General features: G+C 43.9%; 1 protein-coding gene across 1 annotated transcript; it reads right to left on the reverse strand.

The window, feature by feature from the left end:
• Positions 1 to 3,487: 3,487 nt before the first annotated feature.
• LOC123462958 (40S ribosomal protein S27-like) lies at positions 3,488 to 3,742 on the reverse strand. The gene has a single exon (XM_045157553.1). The coding sequence runs from the start codon at positions 3,740 to 3,742 to the stop codon at positions 3,488 to 3,490; it is 255 nt and encodes an 84-aa protein (XP_045013488.1).
• Positions 3,743 to 15,412: the final 11,670 nt, after the last annotated feature.

Here is a 15,412-nt window from a genome sequence, read left to right on the forward strand (position 1 = left end):
CGGGTCTGGAGCGTGTAGGACAAGTGCACTTGGAATGGATGTGTGTATATATGAATGCATGTGTGGCTCTCAGCCCTCAGGCTGCAGAATGACAACGGGAATTCCATCCACTGTGGGGGTGTCCTGCACCAAGCCCACCGTCCTAGGCCACATGGCCAACTTTCACTGTTGAGGGTCCCCCAGAAGGAGCACTGAAAATAATTAAAATAATAGGCAGAAAAAAACGCAAGAGTCTTCTACTCTTAAAAAGTTATAAAACGAAGCTGGGCGTGGTGGCACACACCTTTAATCCCAGCACTTGGGAGGCAGAGGTAAGTGGATTGCTGTGAGTTCAAGGCCACCCTGAGACTCCATAGTGAATTCCAGGTCAGCCTGGGCTAGAATGAGACCCTACCTCAAAAAAAAAAAAAAAAGTTATAAAATGACAGGATCAGAAAGCTGCCCTGGAATTTTAGGGAATTAAGTGGGGAGGGAGAGGAAATAATGCTGTCCCACTGTGTTCCCCATGGGCAAGAAGTAGATTAAAAAATAAGTAAGTTCTGAGTCAATCCCAGGCAGATGCTGGAACCTGGAGAAAACTGTCTTGCTCTCACATGCTGTGGCTGGGGCGGTTCTCCATAACAAAGATGAAAGTGGGGGACTGCACATAAACAGGCACCTGCAATGTGTCACCTAGTGCTTTCCCCTGAAGGGCTTCATCTGCAGATAGCCAGGTGGCCCTGGGAGCCTAACACACAAGGCTCACTGTTGGATAGAAAAACAAGACGCAGACCTTTCTGGAGTTTATGTTGTCCCCAGGAGAATCCGTGAGGGCTCTTAGGAGGCTGCAGGCTCAGGAAATCTCAAGATCCTGGTCCCAGTGTGATGATGGGTGAGTACCAAATTACTACAAACACATGGGACTTTTTTTTTGAGGTAGGGTCTCACTCTAGTCTAGGCTGACCTGGAATTCACTATGTATTCTCAGAGTGACCTTGAACTCACCGTGATCCATCTACCTCTGCCTCCCAAGTGCTGGGATTAAAGGCATGCACCACCAAGCCCAGCTCCACATGGGGACTTCTTATAAGAAATTTACAACTGTTTTTAAGTTTACTTTATCTCTCTATGCTTCTATGGGACTACTAATAGACAACAGCCTCAAGATTTGAATTTAAATTTAGAAGTACTCTCTAATGAGTTTGTCAGAAAAATTCTAATAGTGTTCAAATCTGCTTTCATATATATATATATATATATATTATTTTATTTATTTATTTGAGAGAGATAGATAGAAATAGGTAGGTAGAGAGAGAGAGAATGGTCATGCCAGGGCTTCCAGACACTGCAAATGGACTCCAGAAGCATGCGCCCCCTTGTGCATCTGGCTTACGTGGGTCCTGGGGAATAGAACCTGGATCCTTTGGCTTTGCAGGCAAGTACCTTAACCACTAAGCCATCTCTCCAGTCTTGTTTTCATATTAAAAAAATATTTTGTTTTTATTTACTTATATTTATTTGAGAGAGAGAAAGGGAGAGAAAGGGCATGCCAGGGCTTCCAACCACTGCAAACAAACTCCAGATGTGTGCATCACCTTGTGCATCTGGCTTATGTGGGTCCTTGGGAAAGCAGGCAAGCACCTAACCACTAAGTCATTTCTCCAGCCCAGCTTTCATATTTTTATTATTTTTATTTATTTATTTATTTTTTGGTTTTTCGAGATAGAGAGTCTCACTCTAGCCCAGGCTGACCTGGAATTCACTATGGAGTCTCAGGGTGGCCTTGAACTGACAGTGATCCTATCCTCCTACCTCTGCCTCCCAAGTGCTGGGACTAAAGGCGTGCGCCACCACACCTGGCTCTTTTTTTTTTTTTTGGTTTTTCGAGGTAGGGTCTCACTCTGGTCCAGGCTGACCTGGAATTAACTCTGTAGTCTCAGGGTGGCCTTGAACTCATGGCGATCCTCCTACCTCTGCCTCCTGAGTGCTGGGATTAAAGGCGTGCGCCACCACGCCCAGCCATATTTTTATTTTTAAAATTTCATTATTTATTTATTTGACAGAGAAAGAGGGGGAGAGAGAGGTGGGGGGAGGGAGAGAATGGGCGTGCAGGGTTTCCAGCCACTGCAAACGAACTCCAGATATGTGTGCCCCCTTGTGCATCTGGTAACGTGGGTCCTGGAGAATTGAACCTGGGTCCTTAGGCTTCACAGGCATGCACCTTAACTGCTAAGCCATCTCTCCAGCCCCCAGCTTTCATATATACATATTTTTAAATAGAATATTCTGGGTAAATAATATAAATCAAATATAATCTATTCTTTTATAAAGAGTGTTGCAGTCAGGTTCACATTGCTGGTAGAAAGAGCAGATTGTGGGAAAAAAGAGGTTTATTTTGGCTTACAGGCTTGAGGGGGAAGCTCCATGATGGCAGAGAAAACGATGGCATGAGCAGAGGGTGGACATCACACCCTGGCCCACATAAGATAGACCATAGCAACAAGAGAGTGTGCTTTGGCACACACTGGCATGGGGAAACTGGCTATAACACCCGCCCCCAACAATACACCACCTCCAGCAGGCATTAATTCCCAAATCCCCATCAACTGGGAACCTGCATTCAGACACCTAAGTTTATGGGGGGGACACCTGAATCAAACCACCACAAAAAGCTAATTCAAAAAGCCTTTTGAGGAAGAAAAAAAAGTTTGAATGATCATATTAAAAGTCTTATGGGGGCAGGAGAGATGGCTTAGTGGTTAAGGCATTTGCCTGCAAAACCAAAGGACCTTGGTTTGATTCCCCAGGACCCATGTAAGCCAGATGCACAGGGGGTGCATGTGTCTGGAGTCCATTTGCAGTGGCTACTGACCCAGGTGCACCCATTCTCTCTCTCCCTCTCTCTGCCTCTTTCTCTGTCTCTCTCAAATAAATAAATAAATAATAAAGTTTAAAAAAAAGTCTTATGGGCTAGGCACAGTGGCACACGCTTTGAATCCCAGCACTCGGGAGGCCGAGGTAGGAGGATCACCGTGAGTTCGAGACCGCCCTGAGACTCCATAGTGAATTCCAGGTCAGCCTGGGCTAGAGTGAGATCCTACCTCAAAAAACTGAAAAAAAAAAAAACAAAAAAAAAGGTCTTATGGTAAGGACAATAAAATTTTTTGTTGGGGTTGGAGAGATGGCTTAGCGGTTAAGCGCTTGCCTGTGAAGCCTAAGGACCCCAGTTCAAGGCTCGATTCCCCAGGACCCACGTTAGCCAGATGCACAAGGGGGCGCACGCATCTGTAGTTTGTTTGCAGTGGCTGGAGGCCCTGGCGCGCCCATTCTCTGTTTTTCTATCTGCCTCTTCCTCTCTCTGTCTGTCGCTCTCAAATAAGTAAATAAAAAATAAAATAAAATATTTAAACAGAAGATTAAAGACAAAGTTGATAAACTAAATCATATATATATATAGCCAAAATGTGTTTATTGGGATCATTTCCTACTCATCTTGTTCAGGCTGTCATTAGTGCTGCTTCCTCCTGGAGGAACCTCCTTCTGGAAGCCTTGCTTTTCCTCCTGTAGGTTTGCAGAGGACAATGGAGCAGCTGGCACGCAAAACTGCCATTGGTGCATGGCTAAAGACCATGGTGACTTTGTAACACCCTGGGCACTTCACATCCGTGAAGTAGGAATTGGGGCTCTGCACCAGGCGCTTCTTCTTGTGTTTCCTCTTCTTCTCTTCTGGTGAGGGGTGAAGGAGATCCTTGGTGAGAGGCATGTTCTCACCGGGAGCTCGCCACCACCAGAAAGGTGATTAAGTAAATCTTAAAGTACTTGAACAGATTATAGACTTCTTGAGATATAAAATGGCTATTATCCTAGGGCTTACATCAGACTAACAAAGGATGGCCCTGGCTGATGGCAAGTTGCTATGGTATTCAGGTTGTAAACTTAAAATTTAAAAATGACTCATTGATGTTAATCTGGTCATGATAATGGTTATGAAAGACTGACTTTAGCATACTCAATCAAGTTAGCTAGGTTCCTGTGTTTGTTAACCTTTTAACTAAAATAAATATTAATGAGCCAATTTTAACCTTAGTAAATCCTAAGGTTAAAATTGGCTCACTGATATTTAATTATCTTCTAAGGATATTTTATCTAAAACTCTGCCTCAAAAAAAAGATCTCAGAGAGGAATTATTTAGTCTCTTTTCCTATTCTATAAGATAAATATGCCTTATTTGGAGACATTGAACATCGTTTATCTGTCATACACTTGGGAACTATTCCTCAATTCTCTCAAGAATCACAATCTGTTCTTTTTCTTTCTTCGTTTTTGGTTTTTCAAGGCAAGGCCTTGCTGTAGCCCAGGCTGACCTGAATTCACTGTGTAGTCTCAGGATGGCCTTGAACTCACAGCAATCCTCCTACTTCTGCCACTCAAGTGCTGGGATTAAAGGTGGGTGCCACCACGTCTGGCAACAATCATAGTCTTAGTATTTTAGATTTAACTTATGTCATTATTGAGTAAGTTTACCAAAGTGCTGCAGGCAAAATTATAGAGTTGGTTAAGATTTAAATAGTTATAGATTGTGTCATAAAGTTTTGTGCATATTTAAATTTGGAGGAGATTAAAAATTTTCTTTCAAGGGGGCTGGAGAGATGGCTTAGCAGTTAAGGCATTTGCCTGCAAAGCCGAAGGATCCCGGTTCAATTCCCAGGACCATGTAAGCCAGGTGCACAAGGGGGCGCGTGCACCTGGAGTTTGTTTGCAGTGGGAGGCCCTGGTGTGCCCATTCTCCCTCCCTCCCTCTCTCTCTCTCTCTCTCTCTCTTTCAAGTAAGTAAATAAAAAATTAAAAATTAAAAAAAAATTCTGGGGCTGGAGAGATGGCTTAGCGGTTAAGCGCTTGCCTGTGAAGCCTAAGGACCTCGGTTCAAGGCTCAGTTCCCCAGGTCCCACGTTAGCCAGATGCACAAGGGAGCGCACGCGTCTGGAGTTCGTTTGCAGATGCTGGAAGCCCTGGCGCGCCCATTCTCTCTCTCTCCCTCTATCTGTCTTTCTGTCTGTGTCTGTTGCTCTCAAATAAATAAATAAATTAATTAATTAAAAAAAAATTCTGGCTCAGCAGCTAAAGGTGCTTGTTTGCAAAGCCAGATACACATAATGGAGCATGCATTTGGAGATTGTTTGCAATGACAAATGGCCCTGGCATGCCCAGTCCCTCTCTTTCCCATGAGACTTGTCTCCCTTTTCATTAGATCAGTTCTATTCTTTCTTGTTCTTGTTTTTGTTTTTCGAGGTAGGGTCTCGCTTTGGTCCAGGCTGACCTGGAATTAACTATGTAATCTCAGGGTGGCCTTGAACTCTTAGTGATCCTCCTACCTCTGCCTCCCAAGTGCTGGGATTAAAGGTATGCGCCACCACGCCCGGCAACAGTTCTATTCTTTGGGTATATTAAATGTAACTAAATTAACTTCAGAAACTGACTTATAAATTATGTGAATATCTTATTTAGCTTTTTAAAAATTTTTTATTAGCATTTTCCATGATTATAAAAAAAATCCCATGGTAATTCCCTCCCTCCCCCCTCCCACTTTCCCCTTTGAAATTCCATTCTCCATCATATTACCACCCCATCACAATCATTGTACTTACATATATACAATATCAACTTATTAAGTACCCTCCTCCCTTCCTTTCTCTTCCCTTTATGTCTCCTTTTTAACTTATTGGCCTACTAAGTATTTTCATTTTCACACAGAAGCCCAATCTTATTTAGCTTTTTTTTTTTGTTTTGTTTTTGTTTTTTTGTTTTTCAAGGTAGGGTCTCACTCTAGCCCAGGCTGACCTGGAATTCACTATGTAGTCTCAGGGTGGCCTCGAACTCACAGCGATCCTCCTACCTCTGCCTCCCGAGTGCTGGGATTAAAGGCGTGCGCCACCACGCCCGGCTTTATTTAGCTTTTAAAAGTGCTAAATCCCCATACATACATATTATATAAAGGTATCCCAATTCTGATGAGCTTTAAAAATTGTAAAATTTTTCATGTGTTCATATTTAAGCCAAAAATGTTACTACAGGGCTGGAGAGATGGTTTAGTGGTTAAGGCACTTGCCTGCAAGTCAAAGGACCTCAGTTTGATTCCCCAGGACCCATGTAAGCTAGATGCACAAAGTGGCACATGCCTCTGGAGTTCATTTGCAATGGCTGGAAGCCCTAATACGCCCATTCTTTCTCTTTCTCTCTCTGTCTCTTTCCCTCTCTCAAATAAATAAATACAAATAAAATATTTTTAAAAATTGTTACTACATAATATAGATTTCTTGTTTATTTTGAATTCTGTTAGCAGAGCTTTTGTTCATAGTTTACTTTCTGTAGTCTCATGTGCCTTAAATATGTGAACTCTACTTTTTGTCAATATCAGACTTTTCCAGATGTCAAAATATTGTAATCTGGTTTATACAAAATCCATGATGTTCGACTATCAATAAGAAAAACTAGCCAGGCCACCCTGAGACTACAGAGTGAATTCCAGGTCAGCCTGGACTAGAGTGAAACCCTACCTCAAAAAAACAAAACAAACAAATAAATAAATAAGAAAGAAAGAAATCACTTGTGGGGGCTGGAGAGATGGCTTAGTGGTTAAAGCCCTTGCTGGCAAAGCCAAATAACTCAGGTTTGATTCCCCATGTAAGCTGGATGCACAAGGTGGCACATGCATCTGGATTTCATCTGCAGTGGCTACAGGTCCCAGCGTGCCCATTCTCTCTATATATATACCTGCCTCTCTCTCTCTCAGCCTCTCAATAAATAAATAAATAAAATAGTTTAAAAAGGAAATTACTTTGTGTCTTTCACAATGTATCTAATAGATGTTAAAATTAGGCTAGCTTAACTCAAAAATGACCAAGTTTGGGCTGGAGAGATGGCTTAGCAGTTAAGTGCTTGCCTGTGAAGCCTAAGTACCCTGGTTCAAGGTTCGAGTCCTCAGGACCCATGTTAGCCAGATGCACAAGGGAGTGCATACATCTGGAGTTTGTTTGCAGTGGCTGGAGGCCTTTGAGTGCCCATTCTCTCCCTTTCTCTCTCTCTCTTTCTGCCTCTGTCGCTCTCAAATAAATAAATAAAAATAAAACAAAAAATTTTTAAAAGTGATCAGGGTTGACTTTATTCTTAAACAATGTATAATCAGTCTCGGTCAAGGTTTGATTTAAGTAAGTTCATTGCTTATAGATATATTGATACTTAAGACATGTTTCCTGCCCTAGAAAAATAATCTTAAACAACTGTTCTGCTTCAGTTTGGAGAGAGATTGGTACCTGCATAGGTATACAGATTAGCCAAAGTTGTTTTCAAACACAGATGCCAAGTTTTATACTCTTATCTTTTCCTGACATACAATATCTAGATTAAATCAATTGGCTTAAAGTTATTGATAAAAACAATTGATAAAATATTACTTTCAGGGCTATTAAAATGTTCTGCCTGTAGTTATAACTGACAGATACATAAAAGATAAAATGTGTATGTGTTCTATGTTCCAGATATAGCTTACACTGTCACCTGACAGCTAAACTTAAATACTAACCAGAATGATTTTAAACTATTGTGTCATTCTCTGTCCAGATCTGCCTTAGTAAGAAGATATGTTCTGTACCTTTTTTTAAAAAAACTAAATCTGTTTTGCTAATCAGATAGGTACAGTCTCTCTGGGTGATTAATAACCAGATATAGAAGCCAAAGTAAATTGGAAACATCAGAGTTAAAAGAATTACCAATATTTTCATTCCTGCTCCCAGGTCAGAAGGCCACAGGAGATGATGAGACACTTGCTAACTAAGTCACCTGTCTTCTTCTTCTTCTTTTTTTTTTTTGGTTTTTCAAGGTAGGATCTCTCACTTTTGCTTAGGCTGACCTGGAATTTGTAGTCTCGGGGTGGCCTCAAACCCATGGCAATCCTCCTACCTCTGCCTCCCAAGTGCTGGGATTAAAGGCGTGTGCACCATGCCTGGCTCTCACCTGCCTTCTTGATCAGAGAGGATATGGAGATCAAGAGATGAATTCCAAATTGGTGTATCTGCAACAGGAGAGTCACATCAGAGGAAAATCAGTCCTCCAGGAGTCCCAAAAGAGGAAGGGCCACTTGGTCAGCATGACCTTGACCCATCCTAGCAGATGACAATGCTGAGAGTCATAGAACTCCTCACAGGTCCCTAAAAGTCTCTCCTACAGCACCATTATTGACCTCCAAAATATACAGTTAATTCTGGCAGCCTACATGGTTTTACCCAATGAGAAAAATATAACTACAATATAAACAATTAGTCAGACTAATAGGCTTCCCTGTCTGATGCTGGCTTACAGTATTAAACTCTAAAATTAACTCACGCCTTCTGCCTCTGCCTGTCCCTGATTAGTCAGCCACTGCTGCCTTGAAATAAAAATTTCAAAAGTTGTCCTCACTGGTTCTGTTCACCTGATAGTTATTGATATGTATTAGTCCAATCTTTCCTAGATGTGTCTTATTAAAGGTGGAATATCACTAAGGGCAGATCTCAGACCCCCTCTTAACATGTACAAGCAATTCAGAGTTCTAGCTGCTCCCTTACAATTGGTAACACAAGGGGATCCACATACCCATCAACCAAGGGGTATAGATTCATCACACCAGAATGAACAGGACACTGACCTCAGCTGATTATAGCAGCTAGCAGATTACTACGAACCCAGAGGGTTCCCTTCAAGTCAAGCTCTGGAGGACACCTGCCCCTGACAAGGAGACTACAGTTCTGCTCTCGTCACTCCGGAAGCTGACAAGTCTATGTACACATGGCAGAAGCTTGAGGAATTCAACATGAGATTTAAAAAAAAAAATGGGGCTGGAGAGATGACTTAGCGGTTAAAGCATTTGCCTGCAAAGCCAAAGGACCTTAGTTCGATTCCCCAGGACCCATGTAAGCCACATGTACAAGGGATCACATGTATCTGGAGTTCGTTTGCAGTGACTGGACGCCCTGGTGCACCCATTCTCTCCCTCTCTCTCTCTCAAATAAATAAATAAAAATTAAAAAAAATTAAATGGACATGATGTACACTGTGCCTGGTTGAAAAAATTACATGTTAGAATATATGGGATTATGACTTGGAAGATAGGCGAACTGTAAAGTCACTCTAAGAGTTCACTGCTAAGAAGCTGAATTTATCTCTGTCAGTTGCTAAAGGAATCCCAAAGAGGTAAGTGGTATCAATCTTTGTTCAATTGGTTCCCTTGGTTACCTACTCTTATCTCAGTTACAGTGGGCCCTTTATTACTTGTCTTACTTACCTAACAATTGGGTCACACATTCTTCGGGACATTACTAATTTTGTTTTGTTTTTGTTTTTTCAGGTAGGCTCTCACTCTAGCCCAGGCTGACCTGGAATTCACTATGTAGTCTCAGGCTGGCCTTGAACTCATGGCAATCCTCCTACCTCTGCCTCCCGAGTGCTGGGATTAAAGGTGTGCACCACCACACCCAGCTCACATTACTAATTTTGTATCCAGACAGATAGCAACTACCAAAATACTTGCTCTTCATAAACATTATCAACCAATACAGCCAATGGAAATACAAACCCCCTGTCAAAGATTTGACAGGGATGCATAAGAGAAGAGGGAATGAAGAGCCAAGCTGACTCCATTTTCCGGGATTGTGTATTCATAATGTTCCGCTGGACCGGCTCTATTGTGCACAGTTAAAAGCTTGCTTGAATTGGCCATCATTTGTGGTCGGTGGTCTTTATTCTCACGAATTCTGGGTTAACAACCATGACCTGGGAATAGATTTAGGTTACCCCAGATTCCAGGTTCCAACACATTAGCAATTTCGTGGAGATTTTGTAGTTATAGAACAAAAGGAGTCATAAACAAGACACTTTTCAACTACACTGGTGAAAACTCAGGTAGGTGGGTGGCAGCAAAGTGGGGAAATCTCTGCTACAGGCTTCAGCCTTGGAGCTGGCGGAAGCCAGTCGTCTGCAAGCATATGGCAGAAAGGTTTCACCTGACCACTCGATGGTCACAGGATGTTAGGTCAGAGGTGGGCAAAAAGGGGCAAAAGGTAACCCAAGGTAATTGGCTTGGATCCTGCAATATTCCATCCCTCTGTGACCACAGACATTCTATCAGTCCATTCAGCCTTGCTAGAAGTAGACACAGTGCTTTTCCGGAACTTGAGTTCACAGCTGCATAGGGAACGAGACCTGCCAACACAGAAATCTCTTTAAGACCCTGCCTCACGTGAGGTGGAAGGTGAGGACGGCCTGAAGGTCTTCCTCTGACCTCCACATGTATACTATGGAGCATGCGGATCTACGCTCCCTCACATGAACACACACATTCAAAATTGTTTATTTACACAGAGCGTGGTGGTGCACTCCTTCTATCCCAGCACTCGGGACGCAGAGGTAGGAGGATCGCCGAGAGTTTGAGGCCACCCTGAGACTCCATAGTGAATTCCAGGTCAGCCTGAGTTAGTGTGAGACCCTACCTCAAACAAACAAGCAAAATAATAATTTATTTAGTGAATTTAGTGAGTTTTAGGTCAGCCTGGGCTAGAGTGAAACCCTACCTAAACCCCCCCTAAAAAAAATTCTATTTAGGGCTGGAGAGATTGCTTAGCAGTTAAGGTACTTGCCTGCACAATCTAAGAACCCATGTTTGAATCTCCAGGTCTCACATAGCCAGATGCACAGTGATACAAGTGTGCAATGTTACACATGTGCACAAGGGGGCACACACGTCTGGAGTTCATTTGCAGTGGCTGAAGACCCTGGTATATACACTCTCTCTCTGCCTCTCTCTCTCTCAGAATAATTAAAAAAATAATTTATTTAAACTGGGTATGGTGGTACACACCTTTAATCCCAGCATTTGGGAGGCAGAGGTAAGAGGATCGCTGTGAGTTTGAGGCCAGCATGGTCAGTGTGGGCTACAGTGAGACCCTACCTCAGAAAAAAATAAAATAAAATAAATTATTTATTTATTTATTTATTTGAAAAAGAGGCATATGGAGCTTTCTCTATCAATTCTTCACTGGGAATGCCAGGGCCTCTGGCCACTGCAAACAAACTCCAGATGCATGTGCTATTTTGTGCATCTGGCTTAACATGGAAACTGAGGAATTGAACCGAACAGGCAGCAGGCAGGTTTCTCAAGCAAGGACCTTTAACTGCTTACCCACTACTCTAGCCCCTACATATTCCTTTTCTTTTCTTTCTTTTTCTTTTCTTTTCCTTCTTTCTTCCTTTTTTTTTGTTTTTGTTTTTGTTTTTTGAGGTAGGGTCTCACTCTAGCTCAGATTGACCTGCAATTCACTATGTAGTCTCAGGGTGGCCTTGAACTCACAGAGATCCTCCTACCTCTGCCTCCCAAGTGCTGGGATTAAAGGCGTGCGCCACCACGCCTGGCGCCTGTGTAGACTCTTTAACTTATTAAGAATATGCAGGCTGGAGAGATGGTTCAGTGGTTAAGGTGTTTGCCTACAAAGTCTAACACCCAGGTTCGATTACCCAGTACCACGTAAAGAAAGACGTCATCCCACCAGCCCAGTTTTTTTTTTTTTTTTTTTTTTTTTTTTTTTTTTTTTTTTTTTTTTTTTGAGCAGGTCGTGATGGCACACGCCTTTGATCTCAGGTCTTGGGAGGCAGAGGTAGGAGGATCGCTGTGAGTTCAAGGTCACCCTGTGACTACATAATGAATTTCAGGTCAGCCTGGGCTAAAAAAAGAAAAAAAAATTTAAATTTATTTGCAAGCAGAGAGAATGGTCATGCCAGGACCTCTACCTGCTCCAAATGAACTCCAGATGCATGTACTACTTTGTGCATCTGGCTTTATATATAGGTGCCAAGGAATTGAGCCCAAGTTGCCAGGTTTTGCAAGCAAAACAGAGCCTTTAACCATTAAGCCATCTCTCCAGTCCCCTGCCTGCAGCTTTTTAAAGAATATTTATTTATTTATTTGAGAGAGAAAGAGGGAGATTATAAACATGCCAGGGCCTCATGCCACTGCAAACTCCAGACAAATGTGCCATTTTGTGCATCTGGCTTTAGATGGGTACTGGGGACTTGAACCCAGGCCATCAGGTTTTGCAAGCAAGTGCCTTTAACTGCTGAGCCATCTCGCCAGCCCAAGGCTTTTGCCTTTGGGTCTAGTCTGTGATCTGTGGGCCCTACTGCTTTGGGCCTGTTGTGAGGCAACATAGCATTCAGGAGAGTGTGGCAGAACAAACGTGCCCACCTTGTCAGCAGGAAGCAAAAAGAAAGAGGAAAGGGGGCTGGAGAGATGGCTTAGCAGTTAAGCACTTGCCTGTGACGCCAAAGGACCCCAGTTCGAGGCTCAATTCCCCAGAACCCACGTTAGCCAGATGCACAAGGGGGCGCACACATCTGGAGTTCTTTTGCAGTGGCTGGAGGCCCTGGTGCGCCCATTCTCTCTCTTTCTATCTGCCTTTCTCTGTCTGTCGCTCTCAAATAAATATATAAAAATAAACAAAAAGAAAGAGGAAAGGCGGGGCTAGGAAAATGGCTCAGTGGTTAAAGGCACTTGCTTGCAAAGCCTGCTGGCTCACGTGCAATTCTCTACTACTAATGTAAAGCTACACAGTAGTGCATGTGTCAGGAGTCTGCTCCTGTCTCGAAAGAAAGAAAAAGGAAGGGGCTGAGGTCCCATAATTCCCCAGTGAGGGCACACCTCCAAAGACCTAAAGACATCCCAATGAGCCTTACCTCCCAAAGGTTCCACCATCTCGCAGCAGTGCCATCTGGGGACCAAGCCTTTGCTACATGGCCTTTGGGGATGGCTGCCATCCCAACATGGCAGCTGGCCATGCCCTTCCTTGACTAGCGTTCCTGCATGGCCCACTCAAACCTATTTGAGGCTTTGCTTTGGGGAGCTCTGTTTTCGGGCACAGCTTGCTGGTCATCAGACAGACTCCATCTCAAGGAAATGTGCAGATGAGCAATAGGGGAAGGGTGCCTGAAGCTCTTCTCTGACCTCTGAGGTCTTGTCTGACAGCCAGACACAATGGATGGAAGATTCACAGCGCCAGGCACTTTATCAAGCACTTTACAAGCATCATGTCTGTAAAACCACACCGTGAGACGCCTCCCTATGCCTTTGAGCTCCACTCCCAGCCAACTCCACCTCCTTTGTTCATTCATTCACTCATTCATTCATTCATTCATTTATAAGCAGAGAAAGAGAAGAGGGGGGGTAGAGAGAATATGGGTGCGCCAGTGCCTCTAGCCACTGCAAACACACTCCAGATGTGCCACTTTGTGAATCTGGCTTTATGTGGGTATGGGGGAATGGAACTCAGGTTGTTAGGGTTTGTAGGCAAGTGCCTTAACCACTGAGCAATCTCTCCAGCCCCTCTCCCTTAAAAAATTAATTTATTTATTTGCAAAGCAGAGAGAAGAAAGACAGAGAAAGAGAGAGAGAGAGAAAAAAAAAAGGCATTCCAGGGCCTCTAGCTACTGCAAATGAAGTCCAGACACATGTACCACTTTATGCATCTGGCTTTATGTGGGTACTGGGGAGTTGAACCCAGGTTGTTAGACTCGGTAGGCAAGCACCTTAACAGCTGAGTATCCGTCCAGTGCCCCCACCCATGTTTTTGGAAAGCAGGTCTTACTATATAGCTCAGGCTAGCTTTGAACCGGCAATCCTTTTACCTCAGCCTCCCACAACTGGGATTCCAGTGGAACACCACTGTCGCCATCAAATTTTCACGTAAACAGATTCTAGCAGTCTTTTACTCAAGGGAATCCAGCTAGACATGGGCTTCTGGATTCAGCATCCTGCTCAAATTACCACACTGAGCGGGGCGTGGTGGCGCACGTCTTTAATCCCAGCACTAGGGAGGCAGAGGTAGGAGGATTGCCGTGAGTTCGAGGCCACCCTGAGACTATAGAGTGAATTCCGGGTCAGCCTGAGCTAGAGTGAGACCCTACCTAGGGGGAAAAAAAAAACCAAACACACTGTCCTTTTATCCTCTGGGCCAGGATGCTGCACCCACATGAGCTGGGTTCCTTCCCAAATATGGGGTGTGGGCTTTTTTTTTGTTTATTCTTATTTACTTATTTGAGAGCAACAGACAGAGAAAGAAACAGATAGAAATAGAATGGGTGCACCAGGGGCTCCAGCCACTGCAAATGAACTCCAGACGTGTGTGCCCCCTTGTGCATCTGGCTAACGTGGGTCCTGGGGAATCAAGCCTTGAACCCGGGTCCTTAGGCTTCACAGGCAAGCGCTTAACCACATTTATGGAGGGCCGTCCACACCCTGAAGTTTGTCTGCCAGGATTGCAGGAAGGGAAGTGGACACAAGGTCTAGGTAAAACCAATCTGCCTTTTTTGGGAGAAGAATTATCTCTTGATACATGTGCCACTTGGTACATCTGGGTTTGTGTGGGCATTAGAGAATCAAACCAGGATCAGCAGTTTTGCAAGCAAGTGCCTTTATCCACAGAACTACCTCCCCAGCCCACTAGCGTTATTTATTATTTTTTGAGGTAGGGTCTCACTCAAACTCATGGTAATCCTCCTACCTCTGCCTCTCAGTGCTGGGATTAAAGGCATGTGCCACCACGCCTGGCTTCTTTCTGGTATCCTTCAGTCTAATGCTCTCCCAACTGAGCTATTTCGGCTACCTTTCTGGTATCCTTAAAGGCCATGGCTGCGGCATAGCTTCCTGACCGACAGAAGCTGCGCTGCTCCAACTGCGTCTCAGCTTAATTTTCTGTTTTGCATATGTAGTATGTGTGGGTATGGTGTGTGTGTGTGTGTGTGTGTGTGTGTGTGTGTGTGTGGTATATGCATATGCATGTGCAAATGTACTCAGAAGGCCTCGGAGCTCAGAGAACTTCAGGCTTCCTTCATCTATTGCTCATCTGTGTATTTCCTTGAGACAGAGTCTCTCTGAAGGCAACGCTCCAGTTATCATGAATGATTCTCCTATCTCAGCTCCTCACAGATGTTTGTGGCTGCACCCAATTTTTTTTTTCCTTTTTCTTTCTTTTTTTTTCCTTTTCCCTGAGGTAGGGTCTCACTCTAGCCCAGGCTGACCTGGAATTCACTATGTAGTCCCAGGGTGGCCTTGAACCCACAGCGATCCTCCTACCTCTGCCTCCCGAGTGCTGGGATTAAAGATGTGCACCATCGTGCCTGGCTGTTCCCAACTGTTTATGTGGCTCCTGGGGAATCAAACTCAAGTGATCTCAGGTCCTCTTGCTTAAGGTAAAGTGCTCCTATACACCGAGCCACCTCCCCAGCACCCTCTCCCCTGCCTCTGTTGAGGTAGTGTCTCACTCTAGCAAAGACTGGTCTGGAAGCTACTATAGCCCAGGCTGGCCTGGGACTCACAGCCATCCTCCTACCTCAGCCTTCTGAATGCTAAAATTGC

The sequence above is a fragment of the Jaculus jaculus genome, chromosome 8 (genome assembly GCF_020740685.1).
Source record: "Jaculus jaculus isolate mJacJac1 chromosome 8, mJacJac1.mat.Y.cur, whole genome shotgun sequence".
Classification (NCBI taxonomy): Eukaryota; Metazoa; Chordata; class Mammalia; order Rodentia; family Dipodidae; genus Jaculus; species Jaculus jaculus.